This window comes from Sebastes umbrosus, chromosome 12 (assembly GCF_015220745.1).
Source record: "Sebastes umbrosus isolate fSebUmb1 chromosome 12, fSebUmb1.pri, whole genome shotgun sequence".
NCBI lineage: Eukaryota > Metazoa > Chordata > Actinopteri > Perciformes > Sebastidae > Sebastes > Sebastes umbrosus.
The window spans coordinates 25,296,640-25,322,855 of NC_051280.1; the positions used below are offsets into that span (position 1 = coordinate 25,296,640).

At 42.6% G+C, this 26,216-nt stretch overlaps 1 protein-coding gene across 1 annotated transcript; it reads left to right on the forward strand.

The window, feature by feature from the left end:
• Positions 1-1,764: 1,764 nt before the first annotated feature.
• dnm3b (dynamin 3b) lies at positions 1,765-25,710 on the forward strand. The gene is made up of 21 exons (XM_037787803.1): positions 1,765-2,099; positions 2,460-2,832; positions 5,262-5,335; positions 5,512-5,661; positions 7,199-7,402; positions 8,663-8,761; positions 9,018-9,178; positions 9,555-9,697; positions 9,860-9,995; positions 11,210-11,277; positions 11,873-12,011; positions 12,183-12,269; positions 13,461-13,531; positions 13,744-13,798; positions 15,277-15,390; positions 19,866-19,975; positions 20,772-20,886; positions 22,036-22,200; positions 22,416-22,648; positions 22,768-22,941; positions 24,002-25,710. The coding sequence occupies exons 2-21, from the start codon at positions 2,672-2,674 to the stop codon at positions 24,042-24,044; spliced, it is 2,502 nt and encodes an 833-aa protein (XP_037643731.1). The 5' UTR covers positions 1,765-2,099; positions 2,460-2,671; the 3' UTR covers positions 24,045-25,710.
• The last annotated feature ends 506 nt before the right edge of the window (positions 25,711-26,216 follow it).

Sequence of the window (26,216 nt, forward strand, 5' to 3'; positions counted from 1 at the left end):
GACACGGCAGCCATTGTAAAATCTGTTTAAGGATTGCCAAGTTCTGGTCACAGGTGGACAGGTCACCAACCGTTCAAGTGACTCCCAAGTCCTGGACTAAAAACAGGGCCCACCTATATTTTTAAGCCTTAAATACTGACCTGGAGACCAACTCTCCTGTTACTCCAAATACCTCAGGAAACAGGATCTAGTGGCAGCAGATGAAAGGGATGGTTCAGAGAGAGAGAGAGAGAGAGAGTGAGAGGTGTTGGGTTGATGTTGATGTTACTGGATACCTCTGCTCACACATCCTGTCTCCGTCAGGTAAGGTCACGGGGGTCGAGTGGTCCAGTCAGACAGTTTTTACGTCAGCATAACTCTTAATATCCTAACAACAGATTTGGTTACTTCCACACCGAAAATATAAAAGACACTTGAAAGCTGAATTTACATAGGCCAACTTGAGTTTTTTCCCATGATTGTGATTTTAATGAACTTAAATGTATGTTTCCCTCTGACATGACTATGTTCTCTAGCATACTACGCTATCATTTTGTATTGATTTTGCTCTCAAATTATTATTTTTCCCCTCAAACAATGGCAGATATCAACTGGGCCCAAACATAGAGCTGCAGTGTTCAGGTCGTTACTGCCACCTAGTGTCACTCCAGCTCACTACAACATGATGCACAGACTGGACCCATCTCCAGAGGCCTGACTATAATGAAAAGGGCAAATACTGACTGAATCGATCAGATTTGAGTGTCAGAGGCAGATGGAGGCACACAGTTTTGCCCGTTATGTCCTCGATGCATATCAGAGGGGCTTGATGGGCTCATTAGATCGTCCTTCATAGATCCATCTAATGATAGGCGATGCTCACATCCAGAGCTGAAGAGACACTTGTTATTATATCTGAGGTTGTCCTGCTTGCAAGAGGTTAAGGCAGAATGGCAGCGTCCTTTCCGCATGACCGCGTCCACCAGCCTCGGCCTGCAGTGACAATCTGGGACCGAGCATCACTCTCTTTTTTTTTTTTGTGTATGTGTATGTCCAGTTAAAGCAAAACCTCCTTCTGGGCTTTTTATGTTTTTCAAACGATGATGTCAAAGTCATAAAGGATACGTTTGAAAAAAAAAAAAAAAAGCCTGTCACACAACCTGCTGTAATGAAATGGTAAAGTGTTTATATTGAATTATACACATACAGATAGCTTTATTTATCCCCGAAGGGCAATTCAGTTTCTGCAGTCCACCGAGACATATACACATTCATACTGCACAATCATCAATGACAGAGGGAACACAGTATAGGTGGCATATGGGGAGGTGCAAGATCAATACAAGTACAAAAAATAAAAATATTCACAATAAATACAAGAATAAAAACAAGACGAGATAAAAAAAAAGAATAAAGGAATAAATAGAATAAAGTGCCAAGAGTATTGCACATTGCAAATTACATTCCAGGAATGTACCTAATTGCAACCATTATATGGTTAGTGCAAAATAAAGAGATGGACAGCTGGTTTTGTGTGCTCCCACTGCGGGTCTCTGAAGAAGGAGCGCATCCACCTCTTCTTCTTCTTCTTCTTCTTCTTGTTGCAGCGATGCGCAGCCGTGCCGCATGACTCACACACAAATGGCACGGATGTAAACAGGAGGCGGGCTCAGGTAGGCCTAACCTGTACCTGCTCAGCCAATGAGGTCTCTGCATCCCTCAGCCTCCGTCCCTCATCCCGCTGCTCTCATTGGTCCACCGCTGCGTCGATACTAAAGAACCGAGGCGCAGCTTCGCAATTATTCCAAGCGCGGCGCGCAGGAGAGAGAGAGAGAGAAAAAAAATGATTAATCTGTCAAAGGCGAATTTGTGTTCGGGATGAAACCGCTCTGACATTCAGCCGACCGGAACACGAAGCCCCACAAGGCGAATTAATGCACACAGATCAAGCTGATGCACCGCCATAGCAGGTGGTGGTGGTGCTTGTATAATCGTCCGGTGGGTCCTTGTCGCGCGTCTCTTTTGCTGCTGCCTCGATCCGAGCGCGTCGTTTCGGTTTCAGCACCGGACAGCGACCATCGGACACACTGACAGACACACTGAGGGAATCCTGAGGCGGGGTAGGATCAAAACAAATGCATGATTATTATACTGGGATATATATTCTCAATGGATTGCATATTATTCTATTGTATGACAGCTTGTATGTGCATGCATGTGAGCTTTGTTTTGCATTTATGTTTGTGGAGCCTATAGAGGCTGCACTCACCAAATGCCCTTGAAAGTATATGCTTCGTGCTGATCTGTGTGTGTGTGCAAAAGAGAGAGAGAGAGAGCGAGAGAGATTGTGTTTGTGTGTGTGTGTGCAAAAGAGAGAGAGAGAGAGGTTATGGTGGATGTGGTGAGCAACTGCGCAATTGTCTGTCCCTGTCTGTTCACATCTCTTTTTTCTGCACCTCTCTCTCTCTCCTCTTCCACAGACCCTCGCTTGGCTTCAGGGCAATGCTTGGCTAGATGACTTCACTACATCAACAAGCACCACCGCGGTATCCTGGACTAATATAGCCTAGCAGCTCCACATCCCCCCTCCTCCTCCTCCTCCTCCTCCTCTTCCTCATCCCCTCCTCTTTCTGTCTCTCTCTCTCTCTCTCCATTCGCTGATCCCCGAGTCCACCCGCTCTCTAAAGGCACCATGGGAAACCGTGGCATGGAGGACCTGATCCCGCTGGTCAACAAGCTGCAGGATGCCTTCAGCTCCATCGGGCAGGCCTGCAACCTGGACCTGCCGCAGATTGCGGTGGTCGGAGGCCAGAGTGCAGGGAAGAGCTCCGTGCTGGAGAACTTTGTAGGCAGGTAAAAATTGACCACCTAGTAAATAGGATAATCCCTTTTCTCTCCGGTTAACCTTGAGGATGACATAAGAGGCCTATGGGGCCAATCTCTCAGTGCAGAGTTCAAAACATCTCTCTCTCCCCCCAGCTTTAAGTCACTGCTGTTGCTACCTTGCATTATGTTCAGTATATGTGTTTTAAAACACAGTCTTGTGGCTATAACGACAGAGGATGGATTGGAAGCTGTATTTGGGTTACAGCAGCACCGTTGGGGATTTCAGCCCAATCAGCATCAACTGCAGCCGGGCTTTCTTCAGAGTCCTAAAAAACATCCATCTCTATACAGCTCCTCAAGCATCCTTTGGAAGGCATTAACATGCCGTCGAGCCTCATAAAAATGATAAGTGCCATGTTCTGTGCCCGTGCAAAATGCAGATTCCAAGAGGCACATCACTGCATGTATAACCATTTTAAAAACACTATCTTGCTGTACATGTCAGCTCCCACTCCTGAAAACACACATGAATATTCATCATGTCGCCCTGGATTCCGGTCACCCACAACAAATAAATTATGAGCAGATGCATTTGAATTGATTTGGATTAGGATCAAGCTTTCGACAACCAGGAGTGTGATTCTGTTGGTGACATAAGTGTTTATTTAAGTTAAAAAAGATGGATCAGAAAACACAGCCACGTCCCACAACAACTGCCCAATAGCTACACTATGATAAGCTTTTGTCTGCTATTTTCTGCTCAGTATTATGGCACCATTCTGTCCTATAGCTCATGCATTTAAAAGAGATGGAGGACCTTTTAATTGAGGACTAGTTTAATATAAGGATTTGCTGGAAAAAAAAACTCTAAATTGACTCATTTATTGAAGCATTTCATTATTTTTTTCGTCTGTGCCAGTTGATATAATATTAAGGCTGTCCCGAATAGCATTTTTTGGGCTACGGAGCTTTGGTGAGTAATATTCGAAGGTATTCAAAGCTTCACTATGTGGCGCGGCGCAGCAGGCTGACCTGTTCTTCTGTCTGTCTGTTTCCATTTTCACCGTTTCAGTGCCGCTGTCGCACTGCCCCACACACACGCACCTCTACACACAACAAACAGCGATATCTGCCTGAGAATAACCGATAATAATGCATGTTGAATTTGAATAATGCATAATGTTATGGGATTATTCCTTATTTCATGGGCTTTATATACATTATTATTACATCCTTATATATAAACAAAAAAAACGAAGCATTCAAATACTGATTTGGAGGTCGAATACCATGGCAACGGTCAAAGCTTAAAAAAAATGAAAGGGTCACACCGATGTTACGCATAAAGGTCAGTTTGCCCGCCATGGAGAGCGCTGTACCCAGCCTGTGAAATCAGCTGTATAATGTCTTCTGTGGCTCTGGAGGGAGCTTTGTAACGTCTGAGTTTGTCTTTGGCTTTAGATTGCAAATATTTGACAAAAGAAAATGCGTTATAAACTGCAGGTATTGAGTTTGAAAGATCAGAGCAGGGAATGTCTAATGATTATATGATGCATTATGGGAACTGTAGTGTTTTTTGGAGGTTGACCCATGGTAGGGACTAAACGTGAGAATGTCTCAGCCTCTGCTGCTTCAATACTGACCGCTATCTTTTCAATCTGTCGCTCGCAAGTCCACCCCAAATTTGTGGAAGTGCAGCATTAGCTAGATTGCTTTCGGTGTGAGCAAATAGTTCCCTCTCTTGTGCAGTTTTAACATGCATATCCAGATGGATGCATTGATTTTGTCCTGTTCCAGCCCCTCATTGAGAGTCGTGATGCTGAGTAATGGTCCATCTGTCCAGAACTGGCTCTGCACAGAGCTGAATGGACAAGTAGTGGGCTCCTCTTTTTTTTTAACTCATGCCACTTGAGGGAGCTCCGTGGGTCGATATGTGTTAATAAGGTTTTCTTGGAACAGACCTTTAGCATAGGAGGTGTTCGGGATGGCTGTCAGGTGTGTGTGTGGCATGCACAGTAGTGGACACACAGTCACACACACACAAAACGAGTTGGTGTGGAACCCCCTCAGGAAATGGTGAAGTCATCGTTTTTAAATGAGCGAGAGCTCCCTGTCAGCGATGCAGCTCTTCATTTTGACCTGTTGTTTATCAGGTCAGGTTGTTCTGTACTGTTGGAGCACTTGCAGCAGCAGCTGAAAGCTTCAGGAGTGGCAGTGTTTTTAAAATGGCCCCTATTCCACTCAGACTATATTGAACTGCCGTATAGCATGCCAGATTAGTGACATTGAAGGGTATAATTAGCCTATAATAAATTTGTCCTTCAAGAGTTCAAAGGAAAAAACCCTCAAGATGAAGATATCATTACGCCGACAATATCCACACCTACACTCTCTGATAAATGTTTACATTGACTGTGGTTTGATGTAATGAGTTTTGACTGGCTGTCCTTCCTCAGGGACTTTCTGCCCCGTGGATCTGGTATTGTCACCCGCAGGCCCCTGGTTCTGCAGCTTATCAGCGCCACTGCAGGTGGGCGCATACACATTCACACACCCACACATGCTAGCATGAACACATACAATTATACTGTTTGTTTTTTTCTCTCTGGCTTTTTTTCCCTCTCACACTGGCATTATTTTTTCTCTCAGATGCACATGTAGCACAGCCGCCACTAATCCCACTTATCTTTATTTTCATCCTCTCAGAATGGGCTGAATTCCTCCACTGCAAAGGGAAGAAGTTCATAGACTTCGATGAGGTCCGCCAAGAGATCGAGCAGGAGACGGACCGCGCCACGGGGGCCAACAAAGGCATATCTCCCGTCCCCATCAACCTGCGGGTTTACTCCCCTCACGGTGCGCGAGCCATAACTCTGCTTTCCTTCCTCCAAGTAACAAGCACACAGTAACACCTTTGAATCAAGGTAGACCGTGACCAGCTGTGAGTTATCACACTCTCGCTCTTTGTATTATTTGCTGGCAGAAAAGGTTTTTTAAAAACTGGGTCATTTGAAACAAAGAATGTGGTTTTGCCAACAAAATAATTACACAGTGTGTGAATGAATTTCTATGACGTTGAGGAGTTAAAAGGAGGAGAAGGTCATTTAAAGGCTCCGTGTTCATATGGATAACACTATACTGCTGCTATACTGATGTCTTTAGATTGTTTGCTGTAAAAGTGAATGTGGTCCTTTATAACCAGAGTCTTGAATTGAAGTAAGTTTGAATTGGACTAATTAATTCAGGTTGCTACCATCTGTAAACTTCCACTTGCAGAGCTCCATTCAGAATATAACTGATTCAAATTAGCTTATAGCTATTAGCTTATCATTTATTAGCTATAAGTTTAGCTTATTAGCTTATACCTATATATTTTTTTTATACTTTCTGGTTTCAAACTAATAGCATGGACAGTAAACATCCAAGCACATTGGAATTACATCTTGAAATGCTAAGACTGGTTAATTGTCAATTAACAACAAGGCAGAAAATGCTAACACGAACATTTTGATCTCCATTTAGTATTCAGATGAAGTTCAGGTTTGAAATTTCTGGGAAGGAGTGGATCCTATTGATGCCCACAAACCATATTATACTGATATATACAGTATGCACAATTAAAAGTGATTATAATTAGCTAGTATTTCCTACAGCATTTCCACCAGTTTTGCTCTTGGAGGCGGTTGCACCAGATGTTAGTACGTGCAAACGTAGCCCAGATATAAGTGAAGAGTTTCATCACACAATTTTTTGCATAGAGGTTAGTTATTACTGCATATTTACACCAACTAGCTACCTGCCAGGTGTAACTGTTGCGTCGCCGCGCTAATGGAACCAACTGGCAAAACATGCTGGCTAACATATAACCTGTTTAGGGGTAGCAAAGTATAAGGGGTAGCTAATATGAGAAATTGTTGACCTGTCTGACCTGACACTAGATTGAAATACTGTTTAAACTGAGAAGATTTTAAAATACGTCAAACTACAAAACATTTTGGCAATAATGCTAGCTTAAATGACCAAATGTTGATGGTAATATTGTGACTCAAACATTGCTTGCAAAAGTATTTAATGACTGTTAACAAGTAGCACACAATACAAGTTACCTACAAAAAACTGTATCCAAGTAGCTCAAGAGGTTTTTGAGTAATGACATCAAAACCAAAAAATGTTACAATTGCCCCCGGTCTCCCCTAATGAAATTACAAAAAGCTAGTGCAACCCAATCTTGGTTCCATTATTCGTTTATTCAAGTTTAAAGATTAGGTGCTGGATATTTATTATGGTATTTTGGTCGTTTTTGGGGTCTAACTACAGATTTTCTGATTACAATTACAAAATGTCACACAGGTATGACCAGTTCTTCTTATGTTGCATCTCTCTGTCTGTGCAGTGCTGAACCTGACTCTCATCGACCTGCCGGGGATCACTAAGGTGCCAGTCGGAGACCAGCCAGTTGACATCGAGCAGCAGATCAGGGAAATGATCATGCAGTTCATCACCAGAGAGAGCTGCTTGATCCTGGCCGTCACTCCGGCCAACTCTGACCTGGCCAACTCTGACGCTCTCAAACTGGCGAAGGACGTCGACCCACAGGGTGAGGCGAGCGCGTGGAAAGGATGTTGGGAGTGAAGGAGGCTGTAGGAGAGATGTAGAAAAGAGGAATGGAGCACGTAAAAGGTGGCCTTGTGGTTAGAGAGACTGACCTGAGCAAGACATTGAATCTCCATCAGCTGCAGCGATGGTGCTCAGTGTCTGACCTTGTTCAACGACCTCTCCGAATGTGGAAACAGAATTTCCCTACAGGGATCGATCAAGTGTCACATTATTATTAGAAACGAGGGGCTGAGAGAAGGGGAAAATGGAGGATAAGGAGGGCATCAAAAGAGAAACGAGGAGGGAGGAAAAAGAAAATCAGAAAGAGATGGGAGGAATTAAAGAAACACAGAATAGGTGATGCTGAGGAAAAAGAGACGCTGGAAGTGGGATAATGAGGAAGGGTAAGAAAAGAATCAACTTAATTTAATGTTTGACCTTCAGACAGGAGAGGAGGACGAATTAGCTAGGAAGAGGAGGACTTGGACAAAGTAACCTTGTGGGAGGGATGAATAATATCACACAAGGAGAGTGAGGTGGAAGAATACAGGAGGGAGCACGGAGATGGGAGGCTAACAGCCAAAGATGCTTGGAAAGGATGACGTGGCAGAAGTGCAATTAATATGAAGAAAGAAGTAGAGAAGAGGAAAGGAATAAAGGAAAGGAAAACTGGATGCAAAGCTGCATTAGGAACTCGGCAAAGGTGACATCTTTAAAGTGCCCATTTTGTCGGAACAGCAGGCCAAAACCCAAATGTATTCAATTTACGATGTTGTAAAACAGAAAATAAGCAGAAGCTTGTATTAGCTAGTGTTGCATTTTTACTTGGAAAAGTGACCCAAACTATCATAGAGGACCTATTAAAGCCCAGTCTGCTCTGATTGGTCAGCTAGCCCACTCTTTGAACTCCGCTCCAGCTCCGCTCTAACTAGCTTTGTTTGAGGGTGTGCCAAACTAGCCGCTAGGCAGGTATTATGCAAATGTGTTACTCTTTGACATCACCACTACGGAAGAAAAGGCGGGACTTCAAGCAAAGCATTTCAGGCAGATCAGGAGCAGTGTTTCTGTGGGGGAGAGTAACTCCCTTTGGCGTGGACTTTGTAACTTTGCAAACCTTTTACAAGCACAAAAAAACTATATAACAGGAAAGGGAAAAAGCACAACATGTTCTTTTTAAAAGAAAATAGTGCCTTTAAACTTCCAAAAAGCAATTCTAAATTTCCATTACAATCACCCTCCCTCTTTTTGATCCTGTTTCTAGGGCTGAGGACTATCGGAGTAATCACCAAACTGGATTTGATGGACGAAGGCACAGATGCCCGAGAAATATTGGAGAACAAGTTGCTGCCGCTACGAAGAGGTGTGTATGTTGTACAGTATAGTGATAGTGAGCCAGATTCACTTTGGCTCTTGTACTCGCTCTTTCTCTTGTAACCTTTCACTTTCAAATTCTCTCCCTGTGTTCTGTGTCCAATAACTCTGTCCTTGTTCTATCTTCTTTCACTTCTACTTCGCTTCTTTTTCTGTTTGTCTCGCTTGTGCTATCGCTGCCTTTGTCTCCCGGGATTCTCATTCATTATTTCTCTCAATTTGTGTCCTTGTTTATTCATTCCCAGGCTATATCGGAGTGGTGAATCGCAGTCAGAAAGACATAGATGGGAAGAAAGATATCAAGGCAGCTCTGGAAGCTGAGAGGAAGTTCTTCTTGTCCCACGCGGCATACAGGCACATGGCTGAGAAAATGGGCACCCCACGGCTGCAGAGAGTGCTCAACGAGGTGATCATACTGTAGATTTACTCCCGGTGCTTTCCCACAGTGCACTTTACATAATTAATAAAAGGGCGGAATTGTTTTTCAGCTTCCATTGTATGGCACATCAGTGTGGGTGATACTAGACTGTCAGTAGGTGGAAAAAGCACTCGCTCTTTCTAGCTCAGCTCCAAATAATTTATCGTTTCACTCAGGCTTGCATTCCACATTATCTCTGCATTGTTATTGTAAAAGAATGTTAGATTATGTATGATTACAGTGAAATATACAGTCTCGATTGGTAAATCACTATACAGCCAAAAATGCCAATAACATAATCTACTGATTGATGCTCCTATGTGATTATAATTTGTTTAATTTTGCTGGCTTTGTGTCTCCACAGCAATTGACCAACCACATCCGGGACACCCTGCCAGCTTTCCGCAGCAAGCTGCAGTCCCAGCTGTTGGCTCTGGACAAGGAGGCCGAGGAATACCGGGGATACCGACCTGATGACCCGTCCCGCAAAACCAAGCAGCTGCTGCAGTCAGTGCCACGTTTTTCTCACAACAAGAGCATTTACATTAGATTTTGTTCATAAAATCTAAGTATCCTGCAAAAATATCTGATGACCCATTGCTTATTAGCTCGTATTTTAAGAAGTCAGAGGTCATTGCTGGTCTTTTATTTATCATATTGTCGTTTCAGGATGGTGCAGCAGTTCTCTGTGGACTTTGAGAAAAGGATTGAGGGCTCAGGGGATCAGGTGGACACAGTGGAGCTGTCTGGTGGAGCAAAAATCAACCGCATCTTCCACGAGCGTTTCCCCTTTGAGCTGGTCAAGGTGATAATGTTGCACATAGAAGAAGATGGCACTGCAAAACAATAGTGAAATAACCAGCTGTGGTTAAATTGTCCTGTTTCAAATACAAATAGCTTTTTTTTCCAATTTGATGATTTGTTGGCTTAAAGTGGTCAAATTTAAGGACCTCTTATGCTTATTTTTAGGTGCATACTATTTTGGGTTCCTACTAGAACATGTTTACATGCTTTATTTCTGTCATACCAGCTGTGCTGCAACACCTCTTTTCACCCTCTGTCTAAAACGCTCTGTTTGAGCTCCAGCGAGAAAAAGAAAATCCCGGTCTGCTCTGATTGGTCAACCGACCCAAACTCTTCAGACTCCGCTCCAGCTCTGCTCTATTTAGCTTTGTTTGAGGACGTGCCGAACTAGCTGCTTGGCAGGTATTATGCAGATTTGTTACTTGGTGACATCACCATGTTACGGAAGAAAAGGCGGGACTTCAAGCGAGGCATTTCAGGCAGTTCAGGAGCAGTGTTACTGTGGGGGAGAGTAACTCCCTTTGGCATGGACTTTGTAACTTTACAGACCTATTACAAGCACAAAAAAACGATATAACACTAAAGGAAAGGGAAAAAGCACAAAAGCATAATAGGTTCTCTTTAAATATATTCAATCTCTACTAGAATCCTACCATGTGACATTTTTTTAATTGTAGAATTTAAACTCACAGGTTGCTAAAACTCCCAAAATCATCGTCCTAAATGGCACTGAGTCATCTGCCTTATACTGTCTTGTTCAAAGATTGTGACGCTCATAGAAACTTTTCTGAAACAATGGAAAGTGCACAGGGAACAGCTGAAATAATGACACCCCCTGCAGACTTTTTTCATTCTCATTTTAAGACAATTAAGTCTTGAAGGCAGAATATAAAACTAAATGACTCTTTTTTGCATTCAATTTCCTTCTTTTGTTCTTTGTCCTATTTCCTCCCAGCTCTCCATACACTCTGTATAATGCCCTCTCTGGTGATTTTCTATTGAATGGTCCCTAAATAGCTTCACTATTATCAATACATGTTCAAATTCATAGTACAAATACAGCTTTTTTGTACTATTTTTCTCTCTTTATTTCATCTTATAATTACTCTTTTACCAGTCATGCTGTTTCTCTTCATGCGGTCTCTCATCTTTTACAGTTTTACAACTCTGTCCTCTGTTTCCACCATCTAAACTACTCCTCTCTGTTCCCCTCAGATGGAGTGTGATGAGAAGGAGATGCGTCGCGAGATCAGTTATGCCATTAAGAACATCCACGGTATCAGGTAAAAAATTTTACCCATAAAGGCACACAATTCCTCCAAATATTTGGGATGTACCAACCAGTCATGCTACCACTGGCTTTTTATCATTATAAAGGTATAAATTAATTTATTCACAGCATGAAGACAGTCAAATGTATTAATGTTGATGGGACAAACATCATAACAAGTAAAAATACACATCTTTGTGTTTGGTTAAAGCCTAAAAATACATGGTGTGGATGGGAATTTATAACCAAGGGAGGAGCATGTTGTCTTTCTTTCTTTCTTTCTTCGTCTATGTTCAGTCCAGCCACTCTGTGTGTTTCTATATTGGTTCAGCAGCGGTTAGCCACCACAGCCAAAAGAATTGCCACCCAAGCGAGAAAACTGACATCTAAAGAAACACCACATTTTAGCATGAATTCCCTCCGAAAACAATAGCACATCCAACATCTACTGTGACTGTTATTTAACACTGAGCCCTTTATTATTGCATAGAGAACCATAATACAGATAAAATATTTATATGTTGTTTTATTATGTTGAACCGAAATCAATATTGCTCAAGTAGATGTGATTGACATCCACTTTTTCTCCTCCTCTTGGTGGGCTTCAGGACTGGACTTTTCACCCCAGATATGGCGTTTGAGGCCATTGTGAAGAAGCAGGTCATAAAGCTGAAGGGGCCCTGCGTCAAGTGCGTGGACATGGTCATCCAGGAACTGATTAACACCGTGCGCCAGTGCTCCAACAAGGTAACTCCTGTTTGTTTATGGAGGTTTGGAAGTTTGTAGGGAAGCAAGGAGGAAGCGAAGCAAGGAAGGATAGTCGATAAAGGATGGATGAATGAAAGAAACATCAATTGGAAAATGAAAGATGAGCTTACTGTTGAATAATGAGTGATAAACTGTGTGATGTGCTTTCAGCTGGAGTGCTTCCCCATGCTGCGCGAGGAAACTGAGAGAATTGTGACTTGTCATATCCGAGACAGAGAGAGCCGGGCCAAGGACCAGGTAACACTCATTAGTTTGCAGTAATGGCCATGAACATTTATTTATGAGGGAAGGTCTCTGACCTGTATGCCCACATATGACAGTTTTATATCTGTATTTGTCATTGTAATGTTATGGAATTACAAACAAGGTACCAATTAACCAAATAGATTACTATTAATACACATACTGTATGAAGAAATAAAGGAATAGTTTGGGGAAATTAGCTTATTTGAAGAAGATCAATGCCACTCTCATGTCTGTATGGTAAATATAAAACAACCATCTGCATCTGGTCACAAAGACTGAAAACGGGTGAAAGAGCTAGCCTGTCTCTGTTTGAAATTAACAAAATCCACCCATCATCACCTCTGAAGTTCACTAACTCACACTTTATAACTCGTTTGTTTAATCTGTACAAGAAGCGAAGTGTAACAACGACACGTTGTGGTTTTATGTGCCAGACAGAGAGGAGCTAGCTGTTCCCAGTCATTATGCTAAACTAAGCTAACCACTTGGCAGATTTTGACGTCATTTAGAGTCAGAGTCTGCGCAGTAGTGATTGGAGGTCCCTGAGCCAATCACGAGCCAAGCACGACTGCAGCTTGTTAGCGTGAGCCACCTAGCTGCTTCATTAAAACCCCGGTCGCTGTTTGGCTAGAAAGAAACAATAACTAACCATAATATCTCTATAACTACATTTATGATCTAATTGACACCGGTTCTATTACACAGACTCATGACGGTTATAGAAAGTTAAAGTTACATCTCCTCTCTCGTACAATTCCCGCTGTCAATCATGACGTCTCACTCCCTTTTTATAGCATCAAATAACTAATTAAAACCAAACTTATCAGAAAAATGAACACTTGAACGTACATCAGCATGATAAGAACTACCTAAAATGACAGAAAACATCTTTGGGAAAAATTATTTGATGTGTACTTTGAGTACTAGTTTGGTCCCATCCACTAACATGGAGGGGGCGGGACTTATGACCTATACTGCAGCCAGCCACCAGGGGGCGATTGAGATGTTTTGGCTTCACTTGTGGGGATTTGTCATGTCGTCCACCTTTATATTGTACAGATATGAGAGTGGTATCAATCTTCTCATCTAACTCTCGGAAAGAAAACAAAATCAGAGTCTTTCCCACTATTATGTTCCTCTAAGAACGACTCGCTTCATGTTAAATGCTTTGTGTTGTTACAGGTTCTGCTGTTGATAGACATCCAGCTCTCTTACATCAACACTAACCACGAAGACTTCATTGGCTTTGCTAAGTAAAGACTCCTCTATCTATTAGCTCGGCGCCACCATGATCAATTATTTATGAATAAACATGTCAGGCTGGTGAAAACAAATGTTTAGAAGATCTCCTTTTTACCCCTGTCATGTTTTTCCCCTCTATCTCTCTCTCCTCTACATTCACCTTTCCCTCCCCGTCATCCCGCGTCTCTCCTGCCATCTCTGTTTTGTCGTTTCTCCACCGCAGTGCGCAGCAGAGGAGCAGTCAGACTAATAAGAGCCAGAGTTCAGCAGTAAATCAGGTGAGCGTTTGTCATGTCTCATATGTCACACACAAACAGCGGAGCACAAGGTCAAGGTAGCAGCAGGATGGCTACTGCAGAGAGAGAGAGATGATCCCAGATACTCTTTCATTTTAGTAAATCTTTTGCATTGCACACGTTTCATGTTATATATATTTTAACCTTATGTTCTCTCAGATATTATTATTTTATATTTCAGTAATGCATGGTGTATTATGTTTAGTGGGGCACCAGTTTGTTTACAGTGGTTTGCTTGCTTCTTTGGTTTTTATGATTTTATCTCAGTAAAAGAATCACATTGGGTTCTATTACTTTATGCCACCATCATCACTTGGTGTTGTTGTTGAGACATTTCCCTTTGTTTGAACCCTCCCTGTGTCATCAAGGTGCCACTTTGCATTTCATCCCCATCCCTTAGTGAGAATCTCAGCTGCCCTCTTATGGGTGTCTGTTGGTGAGTATCACTCATTGTGGGTTTTTGGTTTGCAATGTCATTTGTGCCTGCAGTAACACTTCTGCCCATTGTGTGGTGCTCTCTCCAGCACCGCTGCATTAAGAGTCGTTTTCTCTCGTTTTCCACTCTTGACGGGGTTCAAGAATGGCAAATTGGCTGTGTGAGCTACTCTTGGGCAGAGGCATTTTCTTTAATACAAGTCGCACTAGAAAAGTTACCATTTTTTTTTTTTAGTGCCACATGGTTTCTAAATCCCCCCCACATTCCTTCCTGTTGCAGGCCTCCTCTCCTCCCGCATCAGGCCTGATTGTAAGAGTTTACTCTCTAACCGTTTACTCTCTAACACCCCCTCCACCCACCAGCGTCCGCAGACTACAAGGGGTTGCCAATTTGAATAATAGAAATTAAATGGTTTTGGCAGTTAAAATATCATCTGAAAGACTAAAAGTGTTTAGTATCCTGCCATGGATCCAGGCACAAAACAGCCCTCTATGTTTGCCTGTGACAGAAAGGCTTTGTAATGATTTGGGTAACCTCCTTAGTGAGTCTTAGGCGGTGCAAGACTGACAGTAATCTAACCTAATAATCACTTGGCACTGTGCCTGCAGGCCTGTTTATGTAGGGCTTGTAGGGTTCCTATACCTAACACAGTTGACACACACACACACACATGCTCTATTGTGTGCTTGAAGCACTTAACACAATGGTCACTTAACAAGCTAACACTGAGCCTCTGCTTGTGGCATTGTGAACACAGTTCCTTGAATGAGACTGCACTGACACACGGTCACATGCTCGGCTCTGAGTGAGTCACAAAGACACGATGACACACCTAACCTGACCTTCACACACATTTCATCTCCATTCATGCATCGATTACCTGCACAGATTCATTTGGGCACATTTTTTTTTAATCAAAATCATTACGGATGAGGAGCTCCAGCTCTTGTTTTTTTTGTGTTTTTATTATATTTATTTTATCATTACAGCAATTTCTAACTTTCTGCCCTTACCCTCCCCTCAGGTCATCCGCAAAGGCTGGCTGACCATCAACAACATCAGCATCATGAAGGGAGGAGCCAAGGAGTACTGGTTTGTGCTGACTGCCGAGAGCCTCTCCTGGTTCAAGGATGATGAGGTGAGTTTAAAGCAGCTATATTTCTTTTTTTATAACAACAATGGATTAAATCACTCTTAATGTGAAAGGGGTAGCTCGTAATAACAAATCTACAGAGAATTATGACCCGACTCTGTAGGTCCAACGTCAGCTTTACGAAGCATTTTAGTGTCTTTCAGCTCGGTGTTCTGGTTTCTGAGTATTTAGACGAAGTATTTGTCATTGGATGAAAAAAAAAAATTACCTTTATGGGAGATTTGTCAAGTATTTAATACTCTTATCAACATGGGAGTGGGCAAATATGCTGCTTTATGCAAATGTATGTATATATTTATTATTGGAAATCAATTAACAACACAAAACAATGACATATATTGTCCAGAAACCCTCACAGGTACTGCATTTAGCATAAAAAATATGCTCAAATCATAACATGGCAAACTGCAGCCCAACAGGCAACAACAGCTGTCAGTGTGTCAGTGTGCTGACTTGACTATGACTTGCCCCAAACTGCATGTGATTATCATAAAGTGTGCATGTCTGTAAAGGGGAGACTCGTGGGTACACATAGAACCCATTTTCATTCACATATCTTGAGGTCAGAGGTCAAGGGACCCCTTTGAAAATGGCCATGCCAGTTTTTCCTCACCAAAATGTTATGAATTTTGGAGCATTATTTAACCTCTTTCATGATAAGCTAGTATGACATGGTCGTTACCAATGAATTCTTTAGGTTTTCTATATTCATATGATACCAGTATCTTCACTCTAGCTTTAAAACTGAGCCGCTACATCCTAAAAATCGCAAGTAGCGTTAATGTGTTAAAGAAATTAGTGGTGTTAAAACAAATTTGCATCGACAGGCCTAATATGAATATGTGCAATGTTTTTATATTTCATCTGAATGTCTCCCGGCGAGAAGGAAATTACTTTAGAGTGTGAAAATGGTCGAGAAAATGTGAAAAAGATTCTTTGTGGTGTTGCTCTTTATGTATTTAACTAAATACAAAATCAGCTAAAACTGATGGAATGGAAAGAGCAATTAAATTCATACACGGTAGATAAACGACTCGGATCTCATGGAAGAATTTTATCATTTTTTATTTCCATTCTCATTGATAATACATCATAAAAACCAACAGACAGACATACTGGCACACCGTTTGCGCCGCTCGGCATCGACAGGAGGATGCAGCATTTGGTCCGTCCTGCTGGCTCATTTGGCGGGCTGATGTCTATCTGCCTGTCTGTGCCTGCTGTACAGGTTGGAGGATATTCTGCACAGCAAGTGTAGATAGGCAGACACACTGCAACTCCTTCAGCCAGTTGGTGTTGTCGCTGCATTGTTGTATGTTTAGTTGACATTGTTTGGTCTCTTTTCCAAGAGCGATACACAGAGTAGAATTTGTATGTGATGGAGACACCAGTGTTCTCTCCAGCCTGGGTTGTAAAGTAGATTTTTATACGTGGCTCCACTTTATCGCAGGTCAACTTAACTCACTATTTGTGACCTTTTAGCATTTGTTGAAGAGTAATGTACTGTACGTGAAGGCCATGGTTCTTGTCATTCACTCCTTCTTCTTCAACCCTTCATCTTTCCCTTTGTCTCTGAGTTTCCCTTCTTTTCTCTCTTTCCTCCCTCCCCACCTCTTTCCACTGGGAATTCAGGCATTCGCTTCTTCTCTGCAAATCTGGACCAGGCCCAATCCCAACCAAATGTTCACTCACAGACACCCAAAATATATGAACTACTATACTCAGCCCTCAGACAGCAGCACACAGCACCGGGGCCTACAGATTGTCATTTGATACGTCGGTGTGGTAATGTAGGAAATTATAGACTCCGCTGGCTTCGCCTTGTATATTTCTGTTTTACACCCCGTGAACTTTCTATAGTCACATACGCATGCACGTGCACACACACACACACACACACACACACACACTCTCTCGCACACCCTCCTCCCTCCTGTGGTTGGCAGTAACTTTGGAACTGCTCGCATTCTTGGCAGGAAAATCACAAGTTTTTAATCCAAACATCAGCCTTCAATGTTTTCGGGCAGAGAGAGAAACCCCTCTATTAAATATCAATATCCCCCATTTTCTGACCTTCAACTTCATAAGCAGCTATCACTTCATGAGTCGCTGCTTTGTCCCTGTATAATAGAGCGTAATATTCTTCATGCAACTGGTCCACTCTTTGACTTTCACCACAAAACCAACAACACAAGCTTACCTAAATAGACTCATTTAACTGACCAGTCAAATGCAACACATCCTGTGTGTGTACACATATTCTTTGTGTGCACTGGTGCTTTCTTGCACCATCTGCAGAACACTTTTTCCTACCAGCCTTTTCGCAGTTATTCGACACCACAGCAATCTCGTTTACGCCAGTGTCCTATGCCTTTCAACTCCATTTTGGCCACCCACTGAAATAACTTCACTGGAGGTGTCTGACTGTATTTTCAAACTGCACTTGATTGATTGGCCCTCGTTCCTTTGGCCTGCGTTGGACGCTTTGCAGCCACACTCGCTCCTCCCCTCCACCCCCCCCATTCCAGTGGACCACATCTTCATCAGAGCACCCGGGCTAGCAGCCTGCACACTTACTCATTCATGCTATAAATTATGTGCGCTCGCCATTTTGTGAGCTTTTAAAATCTTTTATCGTTCTGGCTGCAACATTTTAGATTCATTCACACCTTAAACAAGTTGTCAAATCTGCAGTTAGTGTTGAACATTGGTGATGTATGTTTATTCCAAAAAACAAAAAAAGAAATGAAATGGAAGTGTGTTAGAATGCACTTAGGACAAAATACAGATGAATATAGATCACATACTGATTATAAATAGCAAAAGGGTGTGAAGGAAGGAACAGATGCAAAAATAAAACCACACACATCTTGGAATGCCAACAGAGAGACGGAGAGAGCGACACAGCAGAAAGACAGACTGACAGAAGAGGGGTCCATGCCCAGTCTAACCAATGTGCAGACTACTGTACACCAGTATGATAATGAACAGGTAGTCTGAACACTGGGTGGACGGAGCCGGAGCTAAGAGCCGGGCCCTGCGTTGCCGTTTTCTGCCATTCCAGATGCTCGCCGGCGGCTCCTGTCGTCTGTGCCCTCCCTTCGCCGCCTCTCCATTTTGGCAGCAAGGATCCCGTCTAATCGAAAACCCCGTCAAAGCCGCCTCGTCCGCGTTCGCCGCCTTCCCCGGGCCTTTTCGGTGGACGTCTCCTGGCGTGTTTATTTGTTTTGGTGGTAGACGGTTCGAGCTCTGGGTCCCCTCGCGGTCCGTTTTGGTCACGCCGGCCATGAAGAGTATCCAGCCTTGACGTGGCACATTCGCTCAGACGACTGGGACAGACTGGCTGCACGTTCAGGGAGGGGGTATTACAAAAAAGAGGGAAAGAGAGAGACGGAGGGGGGGAGTGAGTGAGAAAGGGAGAGGAAGAGGGAGGAAGAGGGAGGAGACCCATGTGACCATATATGGGCCGCAGTGACCCCTTGGGGAATACAACGCAGAAGAGTCTGCAGAGTTTTCTTGTCTTGTCTTCATCCTCTTTAATTCTTACCTGCGACCATCTACCACCTCTTCCCGGACCTTCAGGCCAGATGTTGGCTTTTCTTCTGCAAATCTTTTGCAAATCCACTTTTGTGTTTCTTCTTCTTCTTCTTCTTCTTCTCGGTCTCTCCTCCTCCTCCTCCTCCTCCTCCTTCGCCCGCCGTCTCTTTAACTTCTCCCTCCTTCCCTGGTTCTCTGTGTGCTGCTAAGCACTACCAGATGTTGAGTTTTAACGCCAGGCTGTCATTTAATCTCTCCCTCTCTCGCTCTCTCTCCCTCCTTCAAAAAAAAATCAGGCAGGAAGTGGGCCCCTCTGGAATGGAAAGAAAAAATATTGAGAAAATATAGAGGGGGAGGGATAAAAGAAAAAAGACGAAAGATGGAGGCAAGGATGGAGTGTAAAAAATTAAGAGTTTCTTCAGCATCCGTCGCAGGCCGCTCTTTGAATATGTCACAGAGCTTCTGCTAGAGGATGTGTTTGGACCTCCAGTGCTGGCGTATATCTGCGTTTTCCCCGTCTTAGTTCACTCAGCCTTTAGCTGCCAGCTCTCCCCGGCAAAAACGCACCGTGAAGAACGACTGTGTCCTGACCCACACTGTAATGACTTCCACATGTGCTCTCCTTCTCCCTTTTTCTTTCTCTGTTCCTGCTAACCCCCTTCTCCACCCACCCCCGCCACCCCCACTATCTCCCACTCTCCCCCATTCCTCCTCCCTCCTATCACCCCCTTTTCTCTTTGCTCACCCCCTGTCTCCCCCTCTTTAAAAACCTGAATTCACATTTCTCTTATGTCCATATTCTTGCACAATTTGCAAATAATTTCATTGCAAAAGAATTCCTGAAAAATAACAAACAGAGCAAATTGCATTAGTCATAGAACGCTCTCCTGATCCATACCTTCTGTTTTCCTCATCCGCTACAGGAGAAAGAGAAGAAGTACATGCTCCCTCTGGACAACCTGAAGGTCCGCGATGTGGAAAAGAGTTTCATGTCCAGCAAGCACATATTCTGCATTTTCAACACAGAGTCAAGGTCAGCTGGGAGATCTTTAACGTTCTTAACTTCTACTTTTTCATGCGGCTGCAAATAAATCACAACTTTTTTACAGCAATCACATGCAGTAGATGGAGTTAGAGAGTCCGAGGCCTGTGTGCTGGTTGCGGCAGCTGAAATATGTTTTGGATTATGTGTTTTGTACACGATGTATGCATGCATGTATGCATGATTGCAGACTGGAGCTATTTCTAATAGATCCACAGCTCAGTTTATGAAGTTTGTGTGTTCAAGATGCACAAAGTGTTCAAGACGCACAAAGAAGTGTAATTACAATAGCAGACATTATACAGTGCATTATTGCAGGGGATTATTACAAAAACAGATTTACTTGAAGGTCTTGATGTTGTAATAGTAGCTTGACGATAATAATATAGGAATGCAGCCTATCCATAACACGGTGAATCTGTTTATAATGTTTATTATCAGGCCTGCACTTTTAGTAATTGGTGCAGAACGTCCTGTAAAACGTTTAATGGTAATTCAGTTTATTCATCCCTCTTGGCTGGAAACCCCGGGAAGGGTTAAACAACAAAATATCCCACATGGAAGGAGGCACCTAACCTAATACTGTCAATGCTTCCAGATGTCAGAGTTTACATATTTTTGTTGAACACTTTTTGTAACAATGGGAAGCATTGTCTACATGTTGTTTTTTTTAAATAAATAATCATTCATAGATTAGTTAGATCTAATTGTAATGTTTATTTAGGTAAATACACTCCTCAAGTTGGTGTATGATGAATGCATATTCTCGTGTGTCACGGTGTTTTAGGAATGTGTACAAGGACAATCGCACCCTGGAGTTGGCCTGTGACTCTCAGGATGATGTGGACAGCTGGAAATCTTCTCTCCTACGTGCCGGGGTCTATCCTGAGAAAGTCATGTCGGTGAGCAAACTCATCCATTCTCACTCGATGTTACTCCATAAGTGACAGTTTCTTATCTTTTGTTCCCCTTTTCTGTCTAATCCTAACGTATTCTTATTATTTACCTTTCCTCTTTCATATTATTATTATTTTATTTCCCACCTCCTAAGTTATGAAAATATAAATAAAGGTCCGCACACTGTGGCGCCCCTAAGTGCAATTTATCAGCACATCCTTAAGTCGTCTCGAGCAGATGCTCTTCTTCAGACTCAGTAATATGAACAGACGACGTAAATTAGAGGCTCTGGTCACATGATAACGCCAGTGACCCAAACACCCCACATATAACTACCAGTAACGTTACATTTATATTAAGAAAAGCACATATATACTCATAATATACAGAAATATGTAAGGGATGATGTACAGCTAGCTGGTCATTGTTGCATAATAAACCCCGTCGGGGTCCACGGGGTGCTGCCTCACCCTGAAGGGGTTTATTTCACAACAATGACCCGCTAGCTCTACATTATCCCGCTTATTACACGGCTACTTACTTAAGAAAACAAAAACGGTCCGCCAAAGTCCGACATCACAACTGCGCCCATAGCAACGGTCTGTTATACATAGCAACGGTCTGCTGTAAAGAAATAACAGACCGTAGAACGCCGTGATTGACCAATCAGAATCGAGTATTCGACAAAGCCGTGTAATAAATATCACTAATATAAGTGAGAACTTCACAGCTCATAAGAATAACATCAAGCCCGTAGCTGTCATGCCTTCTATATGGCTAGAATTAAATAGACGTGCCTCTATAATTTCTGAAGAAAAGCATCTGCTCGAAACGTCACTCAAGGATTTGTTCATTTTGGATGTGCGTGACGACTTAACATTATTTAACACCTTCTATGTCGCTCATTTTTTTAATATTTTAAACTTTCCATATTTTAACGTATTTTGCATGACAATTCTGGAAATAAACACATTTGGCAAAAAGGGCAAACATAGTTAGTTAGTTAGTTTTCTAACATTTACCCACGCCATTCTTTTAGGAAAAATGTAATCACCCTGTATTAAATAGTCAGAGTCATACAATGCACCCAATATCTTTTTGTAAAAGTTTCTCTTTCCTTGTTTAAAGAGTATTTCTCCTCTCTCCCTCTACAGGTTGAGAGTGAGACCACCACCGCTGCAGAGAACTTCTCCATGGACCCTCAGCTGGAGCGTAAAGTGGAGACCATCCGTAACCTGGTGGACTCCTACATGGCTATTGTCAACAAGTGCATCCGGGACCTCATGCCCAAGACCATCATGCATCTAATGATCAACAATGTAAGAAAAGATTACTCAGATGTTCGTTTATATGGGCCGTGAAGACAGCTCTCCTTTGCTGTTGCTATAACGTCAAGATACTACTACTATTACTATTAATACTAATAGTGACTTGATAACCTTTGAGTGAAAAAATAACCATCAGAAGGCCTGTACTTTTTCTTCATTTTTACATTTCTGATTCCTCATCCTGCACTACCTCTTCCTGCCACCAGGTGAAGGACTTCATCAATGCAGAACTGCTGGCCCAGCTGTACTCTGCCGGTGACCAGAACGCCCTGATGGACGAGTCCCAGGAGCAGGCCCAGAGGAGGGATGAGGTGCTGAGGACCCACACGGCCCTGAAGGAGGCCCTCCTCATCATCGGTGATATCTCCACCTCCACCATCACCATCCCCATGCCTCCGCCTGTTGACAACTCCTGGGTGGGAGGAGCCGGTGGTCGCAGGTAAAGTTACTAGAATTAAACTGATCACATACATGTAACCGTTTCAAATCAAAACTGTTGTTAGCTGCGCTCTTTCTTTCCTAAACATTATTCAATACTATATGTTTTCCCTCCTCCAGGTCTCCTCCATCTAGCCCCACTGCCCCCAGGAGGATGTCTTCAGGCCAGCGCCCGGCTCCCCGAGGGGCCCCGCCACCACCTAACCGCCCAGGACCCCTGGGGCCCTTCAATAATAGTGCTGACAGCCCTCAGGCTCCCAGCCGCCCTAACAGGGCTCCCCCTAGCATCCCCAGGTAAATGCAACCTTCACACAGCTTATCTGTCAGGAAGACGCCAAAAATGCTCTTCTGATGTCTTTATGAGGGAAGGGATGATTAAAACCCATAAAACTGCAATTTCCCATTGGAAATAATAAATTACTTGTACTAATAAGAAACTTGGGAGCACATCTCCAAACTGTATATTTTGCTTATGTATAAAAAAATATATATTTTTACATAGAACTGAACATTTTGTAATATTACATAGGGCATTCTTGGTGAATTTTATACCTTATCAAGCTCTCCTGCTCAGACTCAGATCTCAGCTGCTCTTATTAACAGTGTGACAGTGGTATTGATGTTTTCATCTAACTACTCATTTTTGTTTTAACAATCTTTACATTGATAATTTTTAGGGTTGTGGGAAAAAATCAATATAGCCTAGTATCGCAATATTTTCCGTGGTAATATTGTATTGATACACAGACGTCAAGTATTGATCTTTTATTATGTAAACTATTAAGCTCTTAACAATCCGCCGGCCAGCCCGGACGCTATTCTGTCTTTCAGAGGTTGTAGCAGGTTCAGTATTAAAGCTACAGTGATGTTGAGGGTGAAATTTTTACGAGGAAAAAACTGGCATGACCATTTTAAAAGGGGTCCCTTGACCTTTGACCTCAAGATATGTGAATGAAAACTCTGAGATGAACAGAGTGAAAACTGGATCTTATTAGATAAAACAGACAAAGGCATAATTTGCAGTTGAAAAAAAGGTAATAAATCGCAATAAATTGTAATATATCTTATCGCAGTGTATCGCAAAATGTTTAAAATAAGCTATAATATATCGTGACTTAAATGTCGTGATAATATCGTATCATTGGGCCTTTGGTGATTCCCTACTAATTTTGACTCTATGTGTGAGACGATGAAGACATTTGTACAATTTGTACACAGCATCTCGTAAACTTGTGTCTAATTTTGTCTCTTTTCTTGTCTCCTTTCGTCTTATTTACTATTCCCCTCTCATTTTTCCTTCCTCATCTTATCTGTCCTTGGTCTCTGACACATCATCATTCATTCTCCGCACAAGCCGGCGGCCCCCGCCATCTCCTACAAGACAAGCCCCACCGTAAACATCTAAATGGGTTCCTCATCCACTTATCTCCCTCCCTCATCCCTCTCCATCCCTCCTCTATTAGCCATGGCTCTGCCGTCCCGGTCTCTCTCCTTAGTGCAGACACTGAAGTCTTTGACCCCCTCGACCCTCAATTTCCTGCCAGGTGACGATGTCCATATATCTATGTACAGTATGGTACTTGTCTTGTGGTGTATGTGTATGTGTATGTGCGCTTGTTGCTCGCCTGTGGTCCAGGTTTGCTTAGCAGATCCACTACCCGGTATCAGTCCCTGGAACCTTTAACCCCCCCCCTCTCCTCAGAAACCCGTCACCACATCAGCCACTCCCCCCCACTTGCTGCTTCTACATGAAAATACGCTCAGCAGTCGTACTGCCCTACTCATTCCAAAATGCAGCATGGCACATAAGCTGCTTTTATTGCATGGGAGTGTGTGTATGTAGAGTGTGTGTGCGTGTGTTTTTGTGTGTGTGCGTGTGTGTGTGTATATGGGGGAGGGACTAATTTGCCTATATGTAGGCTGGGTTTGATTTAGTATTGTATTAATTTATTGTATAATGCCCCCCTTTAAGTGTTAATTATCAGCTTAATGTTCTCTTAGGAACAGAAGTTGTATCTTAGTATGTGAGTGTTTGTGCGCGAGTAATTCTGTGTACGAGTGCGTGAGGACACGTGTGTGCATGTGCCGTCCGTCTGCACGTTTGTTGGCGTTTCAGTTGTATTTGTTTTCATGGTCAAAGCTGTTAATGATGAATCATTAAAACACCCTCGGGGGTAAAAATTTAATGTTGGACTTTTAGTGAGTTGTTCCCGTGTTGTAGTAGCAGCCATACACACATAGCAAGGCTGAGGAGCACCTTCAGTATTCTCTATATGGAAAAACAGCCTCAATAATGCATTTAACCTCGTCATAGGTGTCCACCTGTGCTGTATCGATGGTCCAGCTGTGACCCTTTGCGGCTTTAAGCTCGGATTCAGATGCTGACTCGTGAGAAGGAAAAAAAAAAAAAAATTAGCGTGGCAAAACACACGATCCTTCTTGAGCGAACATGCATTTACATGTTTCCATTTAGCCTTTTTCTCAGGTTTGAAACATGCGACTCCATGCCCCCATCACACACTAGCGCTCTCTTTCTCTTTTCTCAACTCCTCCTAGCCTCTCTTTACTTCCTCTTCTCTCACAACCATCGAAGCCAGCCAGCCAGTCAGCGTCTCCATCAGAGCTTAAGGCGGTATCGTCAATGTTCAAGTGCTTCTCTGTCAGTTTGTTATTGTGTATGTGGGCCTAAACTGTGTTCTGATGTATATAGGTAATGATAAGGAGATACTGTACCTGTGGACTATTAAGACCTCATCAAGGATCCTAGCGCTTTAATCGTTCTCTGTGTCTCTATTCACTAAACGCTCTCTTCTCTCGAATTTTAGACTGCCTTACCGGCATGAATTACAATTCTGTATTGCCAAAGCTAAATGTAGAAAGAGAATTGGAAAGTTGACAAAAGAAAAGGAAAAAAACAACATCTGCTGAAGACCAACAACGAGATAGTTCCAGTCGTAGTGAGATGTTTAGCAGAGGGCATAATGTTAAACTGGGGGAATTGCATCAGTTGTTATTTTCTGTGTCTCTGTATCGCTCCTCAATAAACTTCTTCCTCATAATGTCTCACTGTGTCAACAGAGTCTTTATTGTTGAAGCCACTGTGGACCTCTCGCTGGAGTGCAGCCAAATAATGTGTGTTTTAGAAATAGTATGCTATGGCTGGATCGCTTACTTACTTACTAAATTAATTGTCTATGATGCCCACGAGACAAAAAATAACTAGTAAATTCTGTGATAGCCCATTGTACGAATATTACAGCAAAACTAGAATACTATACAGGTCAGAAAATAAACTCAAGTGGTATTATTACCACGTTCAATACCACATTACTTCTTCAAGATCACAGACTTAATATTAAATCCAAAGACCATGAACAAGTCTTTATTTATACATTATTAAAGACACAGTGTGGAACATTTTGGGGGATCTCTTAGCAGAAATGTAATATAATATTCGTAACTGTGTTGTGTTTTCGTTAGCTTAGAATGAGCCCTTCTTATCTACATAGGGAGCGGGTCCTCTTCACAGAGTTCACCATGTTGCTCCACCATGTTTCTACAGTAGCCCA